The sequence below is a fragment of the Desmodus rotundus genome, chromosome 9 (assembly GCF_022682495.2).
Source record: "Desmodus rotundus isolate HL8 chromosome 9, HLdesRot8A.1, whole genome shotgun sequence".
Lineage (NCBI taxonomy): Eukaryota > Metazoa > Chordata > Mammalia > Chiroptera > Phyllostomidae > Desmodus > Desmodus rotundus.
In genome coordinates, this window is record NC_071395.1 from 35,129,206 (window position 1) to 35,142,955 (window position 13,750).

At 36.1% G+C, this 13,750-nt stretch overlaps 1 protein-coding gene across 13 annotated transcripts in view; it reads right to left on the minus strand.

The window, feature by feature from the left end:
- Window positions 1-13,750, minus strand: part of HMBOX1 (homeobox containing 1) — a 172,270-nt gene that overhangs the window by 80,052 nt on the left and 78,468 nt on the right. For all 13 annotated transcript variants that reach the window (XR_008425189.2, XM_053911774.2, XM_045202563.3 and 10 more), the window contains one exon: window positions 9,506-9,591. Coding sequence is in view for 12 of the 13 variants with exons in the window: in XM_053911774.2 (XP_053767749.1) it covers window positions 9,506-9,591 (86 nt within the window). In the remaining variant the exon portion in view is untranslated. The remainder of the gene's footprint in view (window positions 1-9,505; window positions 9,592-13,750) is intronic.

Below are 13,750 nucleotides of genomic sequence, written 5' to 3' on the forward strand. Positions count from 1 at the left end.
ACAAGGTACAAGCCCCTACAGGATTAGATCGAGGTAGTAAGTTATGACCAAGTGTAAGGTAGTTGCTATAATAAAAGAAGCAGTCTCAAAAGAAAGATATTTAAGGAAGAAATAATACCAATTCTACACCAATTCTTCCAGAAATACAAGAGAAGGGAACACTTTCCAACCTGTCTTACAAGGCTACATCATCATGGTAACTAAACTAGACAAAATAATATAAGAATAGAAAAAACAAACAAAATAAACCCAGAATAATGTCCCTAATGAATACAGGTGCAACGCTTCTTAATACCAGCAAACCGTATGAACCACATAATAAGCGATAACACAGCATGATTTGGTGGAGTTTTTCCAAGAATGCAAGACTCATTTAACATTTAAAATCAATCAGTGTAAGTCACCACATTAACAAGACTAAAAAGAAAAACCATGTGTCATTGCAATAGACAAAGAAAAATAATTTGACCAAGTACATCATCCATTCATGATAAAAAAATTGTCAGAAAGTAGAAATAGAGGGGAACGTCCCTTGAAGGACCTCTTGATAAAGGGCATCTGTGAAAAACCTACAGCTAAGATAATACTTAATGGCAAAAGATTAAATGTTTGCTCCCTAGAACTGGGAAAAAGGCAAGGATATCAGTTTTCATCATCGTATTCACAGTGCTAGTCAGTGCAATAGGGCAAGAAAAAGAAATAAAAGACATACATATAGGAAAGAAAGATAAAAGGAAGATGACTGTGCATAAAGAAAATCCTAAGAATTTACCAAAAAAGCTACTAGAACAAATAAAATAATTTAGCAAGGTTACAGAATAGAAAGTGAATATACCAAAATCAATTATTCTATGACAAAAAACAAACTGGAAATTGAAGTCAAAGATAGCACCAACATAACAGTACTAAAAATATACAATATTTAGAGATAATTTTAAGAAAATATGTAGAAGACCTATATGCTGAAAACTACTAACATGGCTGAGAGAAAATAAGAGAGACCTAAACAAATGGAGAGATATGCCATCTTTGTAAATGGGAACACTCACTATGATTAAGATGTCAATTTTTAATGCTAGATTGAGCAATACGGTCAATATAATCTCAACCACAATCTCACTACAAATATGATTGTTTTGCTGAAATTGAGAAGCTGATTTTAAAAGGTATATCTTAATGCAAAAGACCTAGATCTTTTCAACAGTGATCTTGAAAAAGAGAAACAAAGTTGGGAGAAATTATACTTTCTGATTTCAAGACTTACTAAAAGTCTACAATAATGTACAGTTTGTATCTGGTATAAGGATAGACATAAAAACTAATGTAACTCAATAGAGAGCTCAGAATATACTCACACATATACAGGGCCCAGCACAAATACTGCCCCTTTTTTACTACAAAATCTTTTATTGCAAAGTCATAAGCACGTAATTCTGTCAGGTAACGATATCACGCTCAAGCACACCGTGACATTTTAGGTGAGATGTTCAAATCGCTGTCCATCGCCTGCGAAGCATTCATGAACCCTACCAGCCGCACTCAAGCAGGCATTACTTCTGCTGGACCCTATATATTCGATTGATTTTTGATAAAGGTGCCAATGTAATTGAATGGGAAAAGACTAGTCTCTTGATCACTGCTGACCATTTCAACAAATAGTGCTCTACCAACTAGACATCCATTTGGAAAAAAAAAATCCTAACCTTTACCTCACACATATACAAAAATTAACTTGAAATAATTCGTAGGCCTACAATGTATCAGCCGAAACTAGAAAACTTCTATCAGAAAACATAAAAAATCTTTGAGACTTCACTTAGGCAATTCTCCTTAGGACACATTAAGCATGAACCATAAAGGAAAAATGATAAATATAATTTCATCAAAATTAAAAACATTTGCTCTTTCAAGGACAATATTAAAAAAATAAAAATGCAAGCCTCAGACTAGGATATCTGTCTATTCACATATTTAAGGAATCGTACCCAGAATATACATACAACTCTTGTAATCAGTAGTAATGCAAACAACCTGATTAAAAAACAATGGGCAAAAGATCTGACAGGCATTTCACCTAAGAAGATACGAGAATAGCAAATGAGCATCTACAAGCTGCTCAACATAATTAGTCATTAGAAAATTGCAAATAAAACTAGAGTGAGATGCCATTACATATGCACTAAAATGGATAAACTTAAACAAAAGCACAAATACCAAGTGCTGAAGAGAATGCAAAGCAACTGGAAATCTCATATACTGCTGGTGGGAATGCAAAATGGTATAGCCACTGTGGAGAACAGTTTGGTAGTATCTTAAAATGTTAAGCATGTACTTACCAATAACCTTACAATCCCACTCCTAGGTGTAAGAAATGAAAATATATGTCTACACCAAAAGGTGCAGACAAATGTTCATAGCAGCTTCATTCATAATAGCTAAAATCTGGAAACAACTCAAATATCCCTCAACTGATTAATGGAGAAACAAATTTTGTTACATCCACTCAACATTTAAAAGTTACAAACTACTGATACATGTAACAACACTAATGAATGTCAAAAGTATCATGCTAAGTGAAAAAAGTCAGATACAAAAAGGTACAGATGCACGCTTCCAGCCACAGGGCATTCTAGAAAACGCAAAACCACACTGAGAGAGTGTGCATCAGTGGGTGCCGGGGCTTGCAGTGCAGAAAGGTATTTGACTGCAAAGAAGCATGAGAGGACTTGCTAAAATACTGAAAATGTTCTAAATCTTGATTTTAGGAATGGTTATACCACTGTATAAATGTAATAAAACTCAGATAGTTCTATTCTTCTGCAAACTTATTTCAATAAAGGTGATTAAAAACAAAGATACATTTCCCCTGCATTTCTCAAGTTAATTCTGAAAGGATCAAAAGTTATAGTCTAATTTATATGAAGCTGACACATGCTGGTATAAAAGATTTTTTAAAGGCCAACAAATTTGAACAATTGTTTAAAATGTTATAGACCTCTCAGATATCAAGGCCCTCAAGCTTGGCTAGTTTGGTGAGTTCAAGCCTCAGGCCCTTACCTAACTGAAGTTAGTGGTTACACATTACTAAATCTAGTCCATCTTCCTGACAGACCAAATAATTTGTAGGAACTGATGTCAAATCCTTTGATTTAAGATCTCAGAAAATTTCAAGAGTTAACAGGATTAATTCATTAATGCATAAAAGACTGTATCTATAGTTTATAAAAAATGGTATTTATTCCCTTCAAAACCTTGTTCTGCAGGGAATTATTTATGACATTGCCTGATAACTCACATGGACTACAGCTAAACGATAGGTCTTGCTATTTCATCAGACACAGACACCTTCTGACCTTCTTACTAGGGTATTACTTCTTTCTGTCATTTATCCCTGTCCCATTGTTTTTTAAATATAAGGGAATATTTAATAAAGCTGAGAAGGGAACATAAAACCTTAAGTACAGACTTTTCTCTACAATCTTAGGAAACAATAATTGGGGGAAACAAAAATAAAAATTACTGAAGGGGGGGGAAAGCACATGTGTGCCTAACCTTTAAAAGTCATTTTTGTCAAAATTATGTTAGAATAAAAAAAATTTAAATATAGTGCATACTTTAAAATAAGAGAAATCTTGGTTTATACTTGAAAACCAGCCTTCATAACTTTTACATTAAAAATGTACAACCCTTTACATGGCATTCAAGATGATGAAAGCCCTGGCAAAACAATGAATTTCAAGAACTGTAGGAAAATTCTAACAACAAAAAGTATACTCTGAGATTATTCACTTCAATTTTTCACTGAGCCATAACCACAGTGAGAAAATACGGGCATTCAGATGTATGGGCTGGATGTTTTCCTCAGGGGAAAAGAAGTAAACTTGCGTGTTCTGTTTACAAGAAAGTAGTTTGCCAACACACTGCAGAAGGCAGAAAAAAAATGAAATAAAAAGTAAGAAATTTTTGAACCATGGGACACCATCTGTTGTTATTTTCCAGAGGCTGCAAAACAAGAGAAAATCCTAAAATGTACTCTGCTAAAACACTGATATTGTTGGTAACTGAAGTCCATTCAAAGATTTGAAAAGAAGTCTTCTCCTAACAGAAACAGAAAATCTAAACCTTTTCAATTTGGAGACAAAAGTTATAACTTACACAAAATGATAATCTGCCCATTTTGTGGACAGATAATAGCTTTCAAATTGGAGATCTACATAAAACTAGTAAAATTCATTAGGTAGGAACTGATAAAATCTTGTTAAATGAGCATAATTATATTTGGTTGTATCATGAAAGGAGAATTCCACAGTCTGTGATTTATGCCCTTCCAACATCGCTTTTCTAGTATAGATATAAATTCTACGAGTGGATAGTAACTTTATTCATCATTGCCAAAACTTAGAAGAAACCAACATGACCTTCAGCAGGTCAATGGACAAATACACTGTGGTACATCCAGACAATGAAATATTACTTAGCTCAAAAACGAAATGAGCCACTGAGCTATGAAAAGACATTAGAAACCTTAAATGCATATTACTAAGTGAATAAACTTGTTTATCTTCTTACAGAAATCCTCTGAATCTATAAAAAGAAGCCAACCTGAAAAGACTGCATACTGTATAATAACCTTCTGGGAAAGGCAAAACTATGAAGACAGTAAAAAGATGAGTGGGTGCCAGGGGTAGGGGGAAAGGAGGGATGAAGAGGAGAAACACAAAGGATTTTTCAGGTAGTGAGGTTACAGTACCATCTTGCGATACTATGACTTACGGATAGTTGTTATTTTACACTTTTCAAGCGCCCCTGGAATGCACAAAAGCATGTGCGCCTCATGTAAGCCATGACGTCAGGTGATGACGCTGTACCCACATGGACCACAGATCACAGCAGACGCACCGTTCTGGTGCCCTGTGCTGACAGCAGGGCGGCTGTGCATGTGGGTGGGAGAGGAGGTACAGGGGAACTCTCTGTGCTTTCACTGTGAGCCTCAAACTGCTCTAAAAATGAGTTATGTTTTTAAAAAGATACAGTGACACTTTAGTTGGTTTTTAATATCCGGTCTGAAGTTGTCTGCTTAGGGAAAGCATCAATGAAGAAATTACTGTAAAGAAATTACTACAATTACACTGTGTAGTGTTTTTACTCGTCGTTTTAGAGAGGAATGGAGAGAAGTGGTCTGAGCACATACAGTTGGAACATTTCTAAAACTGGCTCAGAACTTCAGTCTACACAAATTCTTACTTTTGGGAACAAGTCACTATATACGGGTATTTCACACTTGTTACATGTACTCAACGGTTTAAAAACAGAGTAGAGTTTGACAACTAGAAAATACACCTAGAAAACATTTGGTCAAAGCCCCTCATCTTCTAAATGAGGAAGCCGACACACCGAGAAGCTGCGAATTTTCCTCTGGTCGCAGGCTATTTAATACCAGCACTAGAACTTCCGTACCCCAAAGTTTAGTGGTTGCTCTTCCACTACACAACTACCATTCAAGAGAACAAAACTGTGATAAATTTCCTAAAATTCAGACATGCTACCTTTTTCTTCTTCCATTTATTTATTTCTTGAAAAGGACATGAATCCACTAGTACATTTCTCTGGCTGATGAGCACTCGCTCACTCAAGCTCTGCCTATTTACTCTGCCCACTTGGTTTTTCCCAGAGGTCATTTAAAAAGAAAATCATGTTTTAAGAATTCTAACAGCAAAGAAAATGTTTTACCCTAAAAGTAAACATAAAACACACGTGTTTATTACCAAAGCAAAAGCTATGCTCCCCACCTGACCATTGCTGGTAAGAATTTAGACTCTTGTTCGACCTCTTACAGAGAGGTAAAACACCCACCCTTGGTGAGAGCAGCTATGACTCTGTGAAAGCAGCTACAAATAACATGCTGGGAAATTCAGCAGGCACTGCTATTATATCCTGTTTATACTGTCATTTTTCCTATCAGTAGGATATTATTTATACAGACCCCACCCATGAACTTCTTGTTTATCTTATTATAGATATCCTCTGAATCTATAAAAAGAAGCCTCTGCATTTGTTTCTGGAACAAGCCATGTGTTATAATTTTGCACCTCACTACACTTTTTTATTTAGCATTTTCTTTTGTTATGTACCACTTTTTCTCCTTTTTATTGCAGGGCTGATTTTTTCATTATCTCACACATTAGAGTTGAACTTTACTGACTTCGAGAGATTCATTACAGGACAGAGATTCTGGACAACCACATCCTTAACTTTATTTTGGGGTAGATTTCACCACGTAGATATTCTTCTAAGACACACTGGACTAATTTGTTTAAAGGGAGAAAAATGTGCCTATGTACTGGTCAGACAGCAGAGTGAGTAAGCCCTGGGTGCCCAGAAGGCTACTCTATCCCAGGTGGGCCAACTACAAGGGCCCAGCTTTATATTAGTTCTTAGGAACTCAATCTCTTTTCTGGAATGAAAAGCCCTGCCCCTGAGTTTAGCTTGATGATTGGATGCGCCGGATGAAAATGTAACACAACAATGCATGAGAAATACATTAATTCAGTAGCTGACCAATGGGACAATTAACCAAACTGGTTACAAATCATCCTCATTCCCCAGCCTCATGTAAATAATTGAATTAAAGTACATAAAAGAAAATTGTGAGTTCCTAAGGGCAGAAATTCATAGAGCATTTATTGAGCAAATAAATAATTATTTCTGGAGAGGAAACATCATTGGACAAAGTCATAAATGTTCACATGAGTATCTGTGTTAGCTTCAGCAATACTCACTTTACCCTACAAGGCAGCTAGGTGAACATGAATCTTCAAAGAGAATGTACAATGCTAGACTCTTTGGGGATGTGCACGAAAGATTGTTAGCTCTACAATGTATAACTGCCCTGGCTGGTTGGTGTGGCTCAGTGGATTAAGCGTTGGCCTACAAACTGAAAGGTCACTGGTTTGATTCCTGGTCAGGGCACAGGCCTGGGTTGTGGGCCAGGGCCCAGTTGGGAGTGTGCAAGAGGCAAACAGTTGATGTTTCTCTCACATATCGATGATTCTCTCCCTCTCTTTCTCCCTCCCTCTCCCTTCTCTAAAAAAATAATCTTAAAATGTATAACTGAGATGAGGTTTAGTACCTCAGGGTGGTGCATTAAGACTAATTAATTTCAGAAAAAAGAGATGTCCATATGAGCTAAAGTGATCAAAGAAGGCGGAATGAGGATAGTAACTGAGGTAACCTCGATAAACAGGAATTGATAAGGCTGAGGTGACAAGGTGAAAGGCACCCCAGGCTCAACCAATCCGTGCACATCCAGGTAAACAGAATTCTGGAAATGGTGAGCAGCTGAATTCAGCTAGGGACTATACTGAATAAAAGACAATAAAAAGAAGGCTAGAGTCAAATTATGAGGAGTCTCATTTTTGGCCAACAGAGAACCATGAAAGATAACTGATCAAGGGAAAATGAACCCAAGGCTTTCAAACTAGGAACGAAGAAAGGGAAGAAAAGTTGGGGTGAGGCTGAAATGGGGGGGAAAGATTTTAACAGTACCAAAACAGTAGCAAAAGAAAGGTCCAGTGACATAACAGATGATAAATGTGTTTCGACTCTTGCTTTCAAAAACAGGGGGAGATGGCATCACGATTACTACCACTGAGTGTGTGAAGTTAAACAAGGCCAGTCCACTGCAGTTAAAGTCAGGGAAGCTTACCCGTGTCCTAGAATAGGACTTCTCAGAGCCAAATCACCTGGAGATCTGGTTAAAATGTAAATTCTGATTCAGGTTTAGGGTGGCACTCTATTTTTACATTTCCAACAAGCTCCTAAAACTGCTTTTCTGTAGACTACATTTTGAGTAGCAACATGCTAAAACATCTCTCAGTTTCCCTTTCCAAAAAGGTAATATTTGATATACTACGTTTAATCCATTATGGTTTATCTAATGCTTTTACATATGCCTAAGAAATTCCTTTTAAAGGTATTTTTTTTATAATCTGCATCAACGCTGGATCAGTTTCAAAAGCTACTATTTTAAAATTCTAAGATGATTCAACATTCAGGGTACTCAAGATACTCAGAAATATTTCCGCCTGGACAAAATCAACTTTAGAATGCTGCTCTATAACACTATAATTTTGTCATTCTTTTCAGGCTGGCAAACTAAAAGGTGCTTGCTTCTAATCTTGGGGCTGAAGTAAAAGCCCCGAAAGACAGCCCTCAATCTGTTCACAGTGTGCATCAGCGGGTTTTGGTAAAACCCACTTAACTTGCCCTTAGCGCTGTATCTTAATCCTTGAAAATAAAGATAACAGTGTATTTTAAGTATACTATTAGAAAACACCTGAAGATTATGAAAATTAAATTCACACACCATCCTTCTGTTTAAGATCTCCATACAAAAGGATATGCCTTTAATTAAAGTCTTTTACCATGAACAGTATCATTTACAAAAATATCACACACACACATTAAGATTGGCTGGTCTTAATTCTTGGGACAAAAGTTAAGGCTTCTGAAACCTCGTTTCGTTTTTAATCAAATAAATGGTCAATAACAATTTTTTAGGTAAATTGTCCTCAATACGTATCAATGTCTAGTGAACATACATAGTATCTTAAAATTGGAAGGTACTATTGAAGATCAGATCCAACTACTTCATTGGAGAGGTAAGGAATTGAGGCACAGAGGCTAAAAAGGCCAAAGTCATACAGCTGCCGCGGACTTGTTAAAAAAAAAAAGAAGGGAGAGGAACAAAATTAGTTTTCACATCTACCGGGGCAATGCACAACAACGTATCAACTACAAAATGCAGTTGAAAGAGTTTCTGGTTCCTCTAAAGACTAAGGCATAGCTGGTTTTATAAATCACTGATATCAAAAAAAGGAACACTACAGAACAACAAAGAAAAGACATGCTACCCAACTTAACTTCATAAAAAATGCAGTCTGAATAGAGAATGACACATTTACACCACATACTTGGGGTAGGGAGTTGGTGGGGTGGGTAATGGGATGGGATATAAAAAACAACGAGAAGACAATGGTAAGTCTTATCTTCTCAGCAATGGTTTGAGAAAAGCTTTCACATACAGAAAAGCGGTTTAAAAAACACAACTTCCTTCGCTCTCACGAGTCATTCTTTAATTGGGAAACTCGAGAACCAGATTTGGAGGACTGCACATATACGGCATGTAGGTAGCAGTTGGATAATTCACGTGTCATGAGCTCTGTCACAATTACAAGAAAACCAGAGAACCCTTTTTTAGCCATAAAACAGGGAATTTTGTGCTTTTCCACAAACGCTATTAAAATTTTCTAGCACAAGTTTTGAAAAATCACTGGGGGAGTTCCCCGATATCAGAGACAATGGGTTTTAAATCATGGGCACACATTATGATGCCCAAGTTGACAGATCTGCACTGCCGTGCAGAAATGCAAGCAACAATCCAACATCTGCGCCAGAAGGCAGAGATCAGACACGATTCCAGAATAAAGGGCTCTTCAGCTCTTACCTGTTACCTGTGCAACAACTGCTTGGGAAATCCTCCGATTGGCAAGAAAGGCTTTGATTTCCTCTTTTATCACACTGCTGTCCCTCCTAACAAAAACAGAAGACAAGACCAACAATGTATGTTGAAGGTAGAAATCCTCATCTTTGCTAAGAAAGGTGAAGCAGAGAGGTGGGGAGAACACAGAGAGGAAGGACACAAAAATAAAAGGCAAACACACCAAGCCTGTGTGAAACATGAAATTAAAAGAAACCAAGAAACACCAAATATTCAAGTCCTAAAACACCACGCTGTCAGACGGACGCTGTAGTGAATGCCACAGTAGCTTAGGTTCCATACCAGGAGATGGCTAACTGCATGCTGTGAATAATTCACACTAGGAACAAGGCTGCCATGTGGTATGCACCAAGTGTCATTACTGTGGGATGAATGTATCTTACACAGACAGAAACCCTAGAAAATAGAAGCAACAACAAAAATCAGTTGTGAGTAGATTGTGGGTTCGCATGTTAACTATCGCTGCATAAATAAGGTGCAGTTCATTTTCAAACCTTTGTTGAAGAACAGAAATCATCGTCATTCTCACAACTGCTAAAATATTAGTCATTTCAAAAGTCTTTGCCCTTTAATTTGCCTCATTTTTCTGTATAAACCAAAAAAATTTTTAAGTGGGGTGGGTTGCATATAAAATTTCATATAAAAAGGCACTTACTAATTTATTACATGTGTTATACACAATACTTAATACTTAAACCTGCACTATTTTCTGCATCCTTGAATCACATGTTATAGACCTAATTTTTCCTCCACTAAGATGCCTTAACAATTTTTACTTATTTAAAAATTCAACAAATTCTCAAAAGACTAGACATTCACTAGAATGACGATGAACAGCAAGTCTCCTGTTTCTCCACTAGAACAAAAAGAACACGTAAAGAAAAATTACACCTAAAACTGAGTGATTTCTCTTTAAATGTTTTATGGACAAAAAGATTACAGAAATAGAGTGCTAATGTTTGTGGAAGCCCAAAGGTAACAGAATAGTGGTAACATAATCTACTACAGCAGTCAGCAAACTCCCACTTTTTTTTATACAACCTATGAGCTAAGGATGGTTTCCACAGATGAACATTCGCAATCAACTTAGTGAGAGGGAACACTGTCTTTAAATGTGAATTAAAGCAAAATATTATCCCCTCCCAAATTCTATTTTTCTCACTAGTTGGCTTGTATTTTTAAAATTGTATTTAATTATTATTCTATATTGAATTTCATTAATAAAAATTTGTGCCCATTTGTTTTCTCTTGCATGTAAGTTATCTTAGTATATCCTCAATTTTGTCTCCTGTCCAAAAAATTTAAATGTTTACCATCTAGCCCTTTACGTAAAAAGTTTGCTGATTCTTGATCTGCAACAAAGGGATCATGAAATCTTTACAATCATTTTGTGAATGAACCACAGACTCTTTATAGGAGCTCAAGTCTCTCTACAGATTGTTTGGAGAAACAAAGAAAAGTACCCTTTCCAAAAAGAATCAGTTGTAACTTAATTTAGAGTAGATATTTTAGCCCCTTGGGGAGGAGGGGCTACACATCCTGTTAGTGGATTTCACGCTCCCTTTCAGTTACTCTGGAGAGAACAGAGAGGTGACAGTAGAGAGAGCTTCCAATCTGAGCTATACGGTATATTCCCAGTCTACTGGTTGGAAATCCTAATTAAAAAAGATTCCCAAAGGAAGAAAATAGCTGCCTAATCCAATATCCAAAATTGCTCACACTTATCTAGCTTCTGATCTAGATAATACCTAAACTCCTTCCAAAAGGCTTGTTCATGTTTGGAATATTTCCTTGAAAAATATGCACTCTCATTTTATTTTTAAAATTGTGTCTTTGACAGAAAAGGCACAAATAAGTACATTTTAAAGTCAAACAAAACCACAAACTGCTGAGTAAAATACAGGTAATATAGACTAAACAGCTCGAAAATATCCATCAATAATCAGCTGAGTAAGAGATAACTTTAGCAGTATCTATTTCAACTGGCTGATATACATAAAACAACCAAATCACTTGGTCTCTGCAAAATTAGTATAAAAAACGTAAAGAAAGCACTGCATTTCAATGTATAGGGTGTCCTTCTCAGAAAATAAAACCTGAATATTAAGGTAACTTTTTTTTAAATGTGCTTTTATGGAGAAAATGATTAGATAGTATTTTCTTGACCACTGATGTAAACTGGAATTTAAGTCAATTTACTTTAATTCAAATTATCCTGGAGTAGACACTAAATCAGATAGAGGAGGTAATTCTCCATTATTCCAATAGGGAATACCCAGTTTGTGAATTATTCACAGTCTCGCAGTATGATATGATCAAGAACAGCAGCAAGACAGCAGCAATTCACTTACACTCCCGTAGGCTACACTTGTAGATACTTGACAAGTTTCTAAGTACCCACAATGAGTCTCAAAAAAACCCCTCTTTACTCAACTGCTTTTCCAGAGAGAATTTTTTCTGAATTGAAGAAAAACTTAAGGCTTGAAAGAAAAGGGTGAGCTCAGGCAAGTCATTTAATAAGCCTGGGCTTTGGTTTCATCATCTGGTAAAATGAGAACATTAATACCATCATCACACAGCTTTTGAAATGTTTTTCCAAGCACTGAAATTAAACTTAAATGAAATTTAATACTAAGTGTGTATATAACGTAAATAGAATGTTTTTCAATGTAAACATTTTGAAACTATAAAGGCACTCCATAAACAATGGCTATTATTTTATAAAATACCAGAAAGAATCCCAGGAAAAGTAGAAACAAATGACCTGTTGTAACTACGTAACGTAAGACTGAATTAAACATCTGCACTGGGTACTTTAAGGCACCATGAAAATATTTCCAGAAAGTCGTTTTAGACACAAACAGTGATGTGGCATTCAGTTGGCTTTACTAGGTACCTTCAAAACAGCAACAACATTCAACTTTCTTCATGTCCAATTCTCTCAAGTAATTAAAAAAACTCCCATTCTACTGTGTTGCCTTTGTTCTTTAAATTTTCACATATTCTCCTCCCCCGCCCCTCATTCAGCCTTCTTAACCTGCCTCTCCTACTGTACACATTGTATCCTGTGAAATTACCACTTTCTTGGTGTAAAAACTCTTTCAATTACTCCAAATATAATTTTCTCCCACTCCTTACTTCTTCTCTTCTGAAATTTGACATCCTCTTTAAAGAGAATGAATCCCTTTTTCTTCCGTCTTATAAAGTCACACTGCTCAGGATTTCTTCTCCTCAAGTCTTATGGAATTAAGAGTCAAATGTAGGCTGACCTTTCTTTGACTCCACAGCTTACTTCCCAGAGAAGCTACCACTCTATTTGCAGCTAACCACTTGGAGTCCATGTCACCATCTCTTCCTGCTGCCTTTTCCAAGCACAGCCATGTCGGATTCTCTACCTGGGTGCTTTCCACATGTGGAGAGAATTCTTCCTTTCCACCCTCCATGGCCATTATTTTTATAACTTGCTAAACTTTCCATTGTTACCTACAGACCTTTCCTAGTATCTGGATGAATTAATCAGCAATGCCTCTTTGTGAAATCATCCCGTTTTAAGACAGAATCTGATTGTCATCTATTCAGAGAAGTTTTCCCTGATCCTGGAAGTTAACAAAGACCTTTTCTTCCAACAGCACGTTAACATTTCAATTGTACTACCTACACGCTAATATGTTACATGCTATTCTGTATAACAGTTGTTTGTTAACTCTCTTGCTGGTCTGTAAAGTCCTTTAACACAAAAACTGTCTTATTCATCATGGGGTTTGCATAAAATAGAGCTTAATTTGTTCAATGAATGAACAAATCTGTGGTTGGAGATAAAAGGTTGTAAAATAGAAAACCTGATCTGGATAATTTATAAAACAACTCTAAATTCTTATTCTTATATATGTTTCAACTTCCACACCAGAATGAAAAACAAATTATTTCTGCCAGCTCAAAATGGCAATACTTTCTCTTCTGGAACAAAGAATACTAAGTAATGCATATTTAAAAGTAGCATGCTTTCAGATCTTCCATAATGTTTTGGTTGATATACATACACTACACATTCTTTAGGACCCCCAAAAGGTAGTCTTATTTTTTTTAATTAAATTTATTGGGTGACACTGGTTGATAATAAAGGCAGCCTTTTATCTCAAAGACTTCCAGAGATGAAAGTCAGATTATTTCACAGGTGGAAAAATACAATTG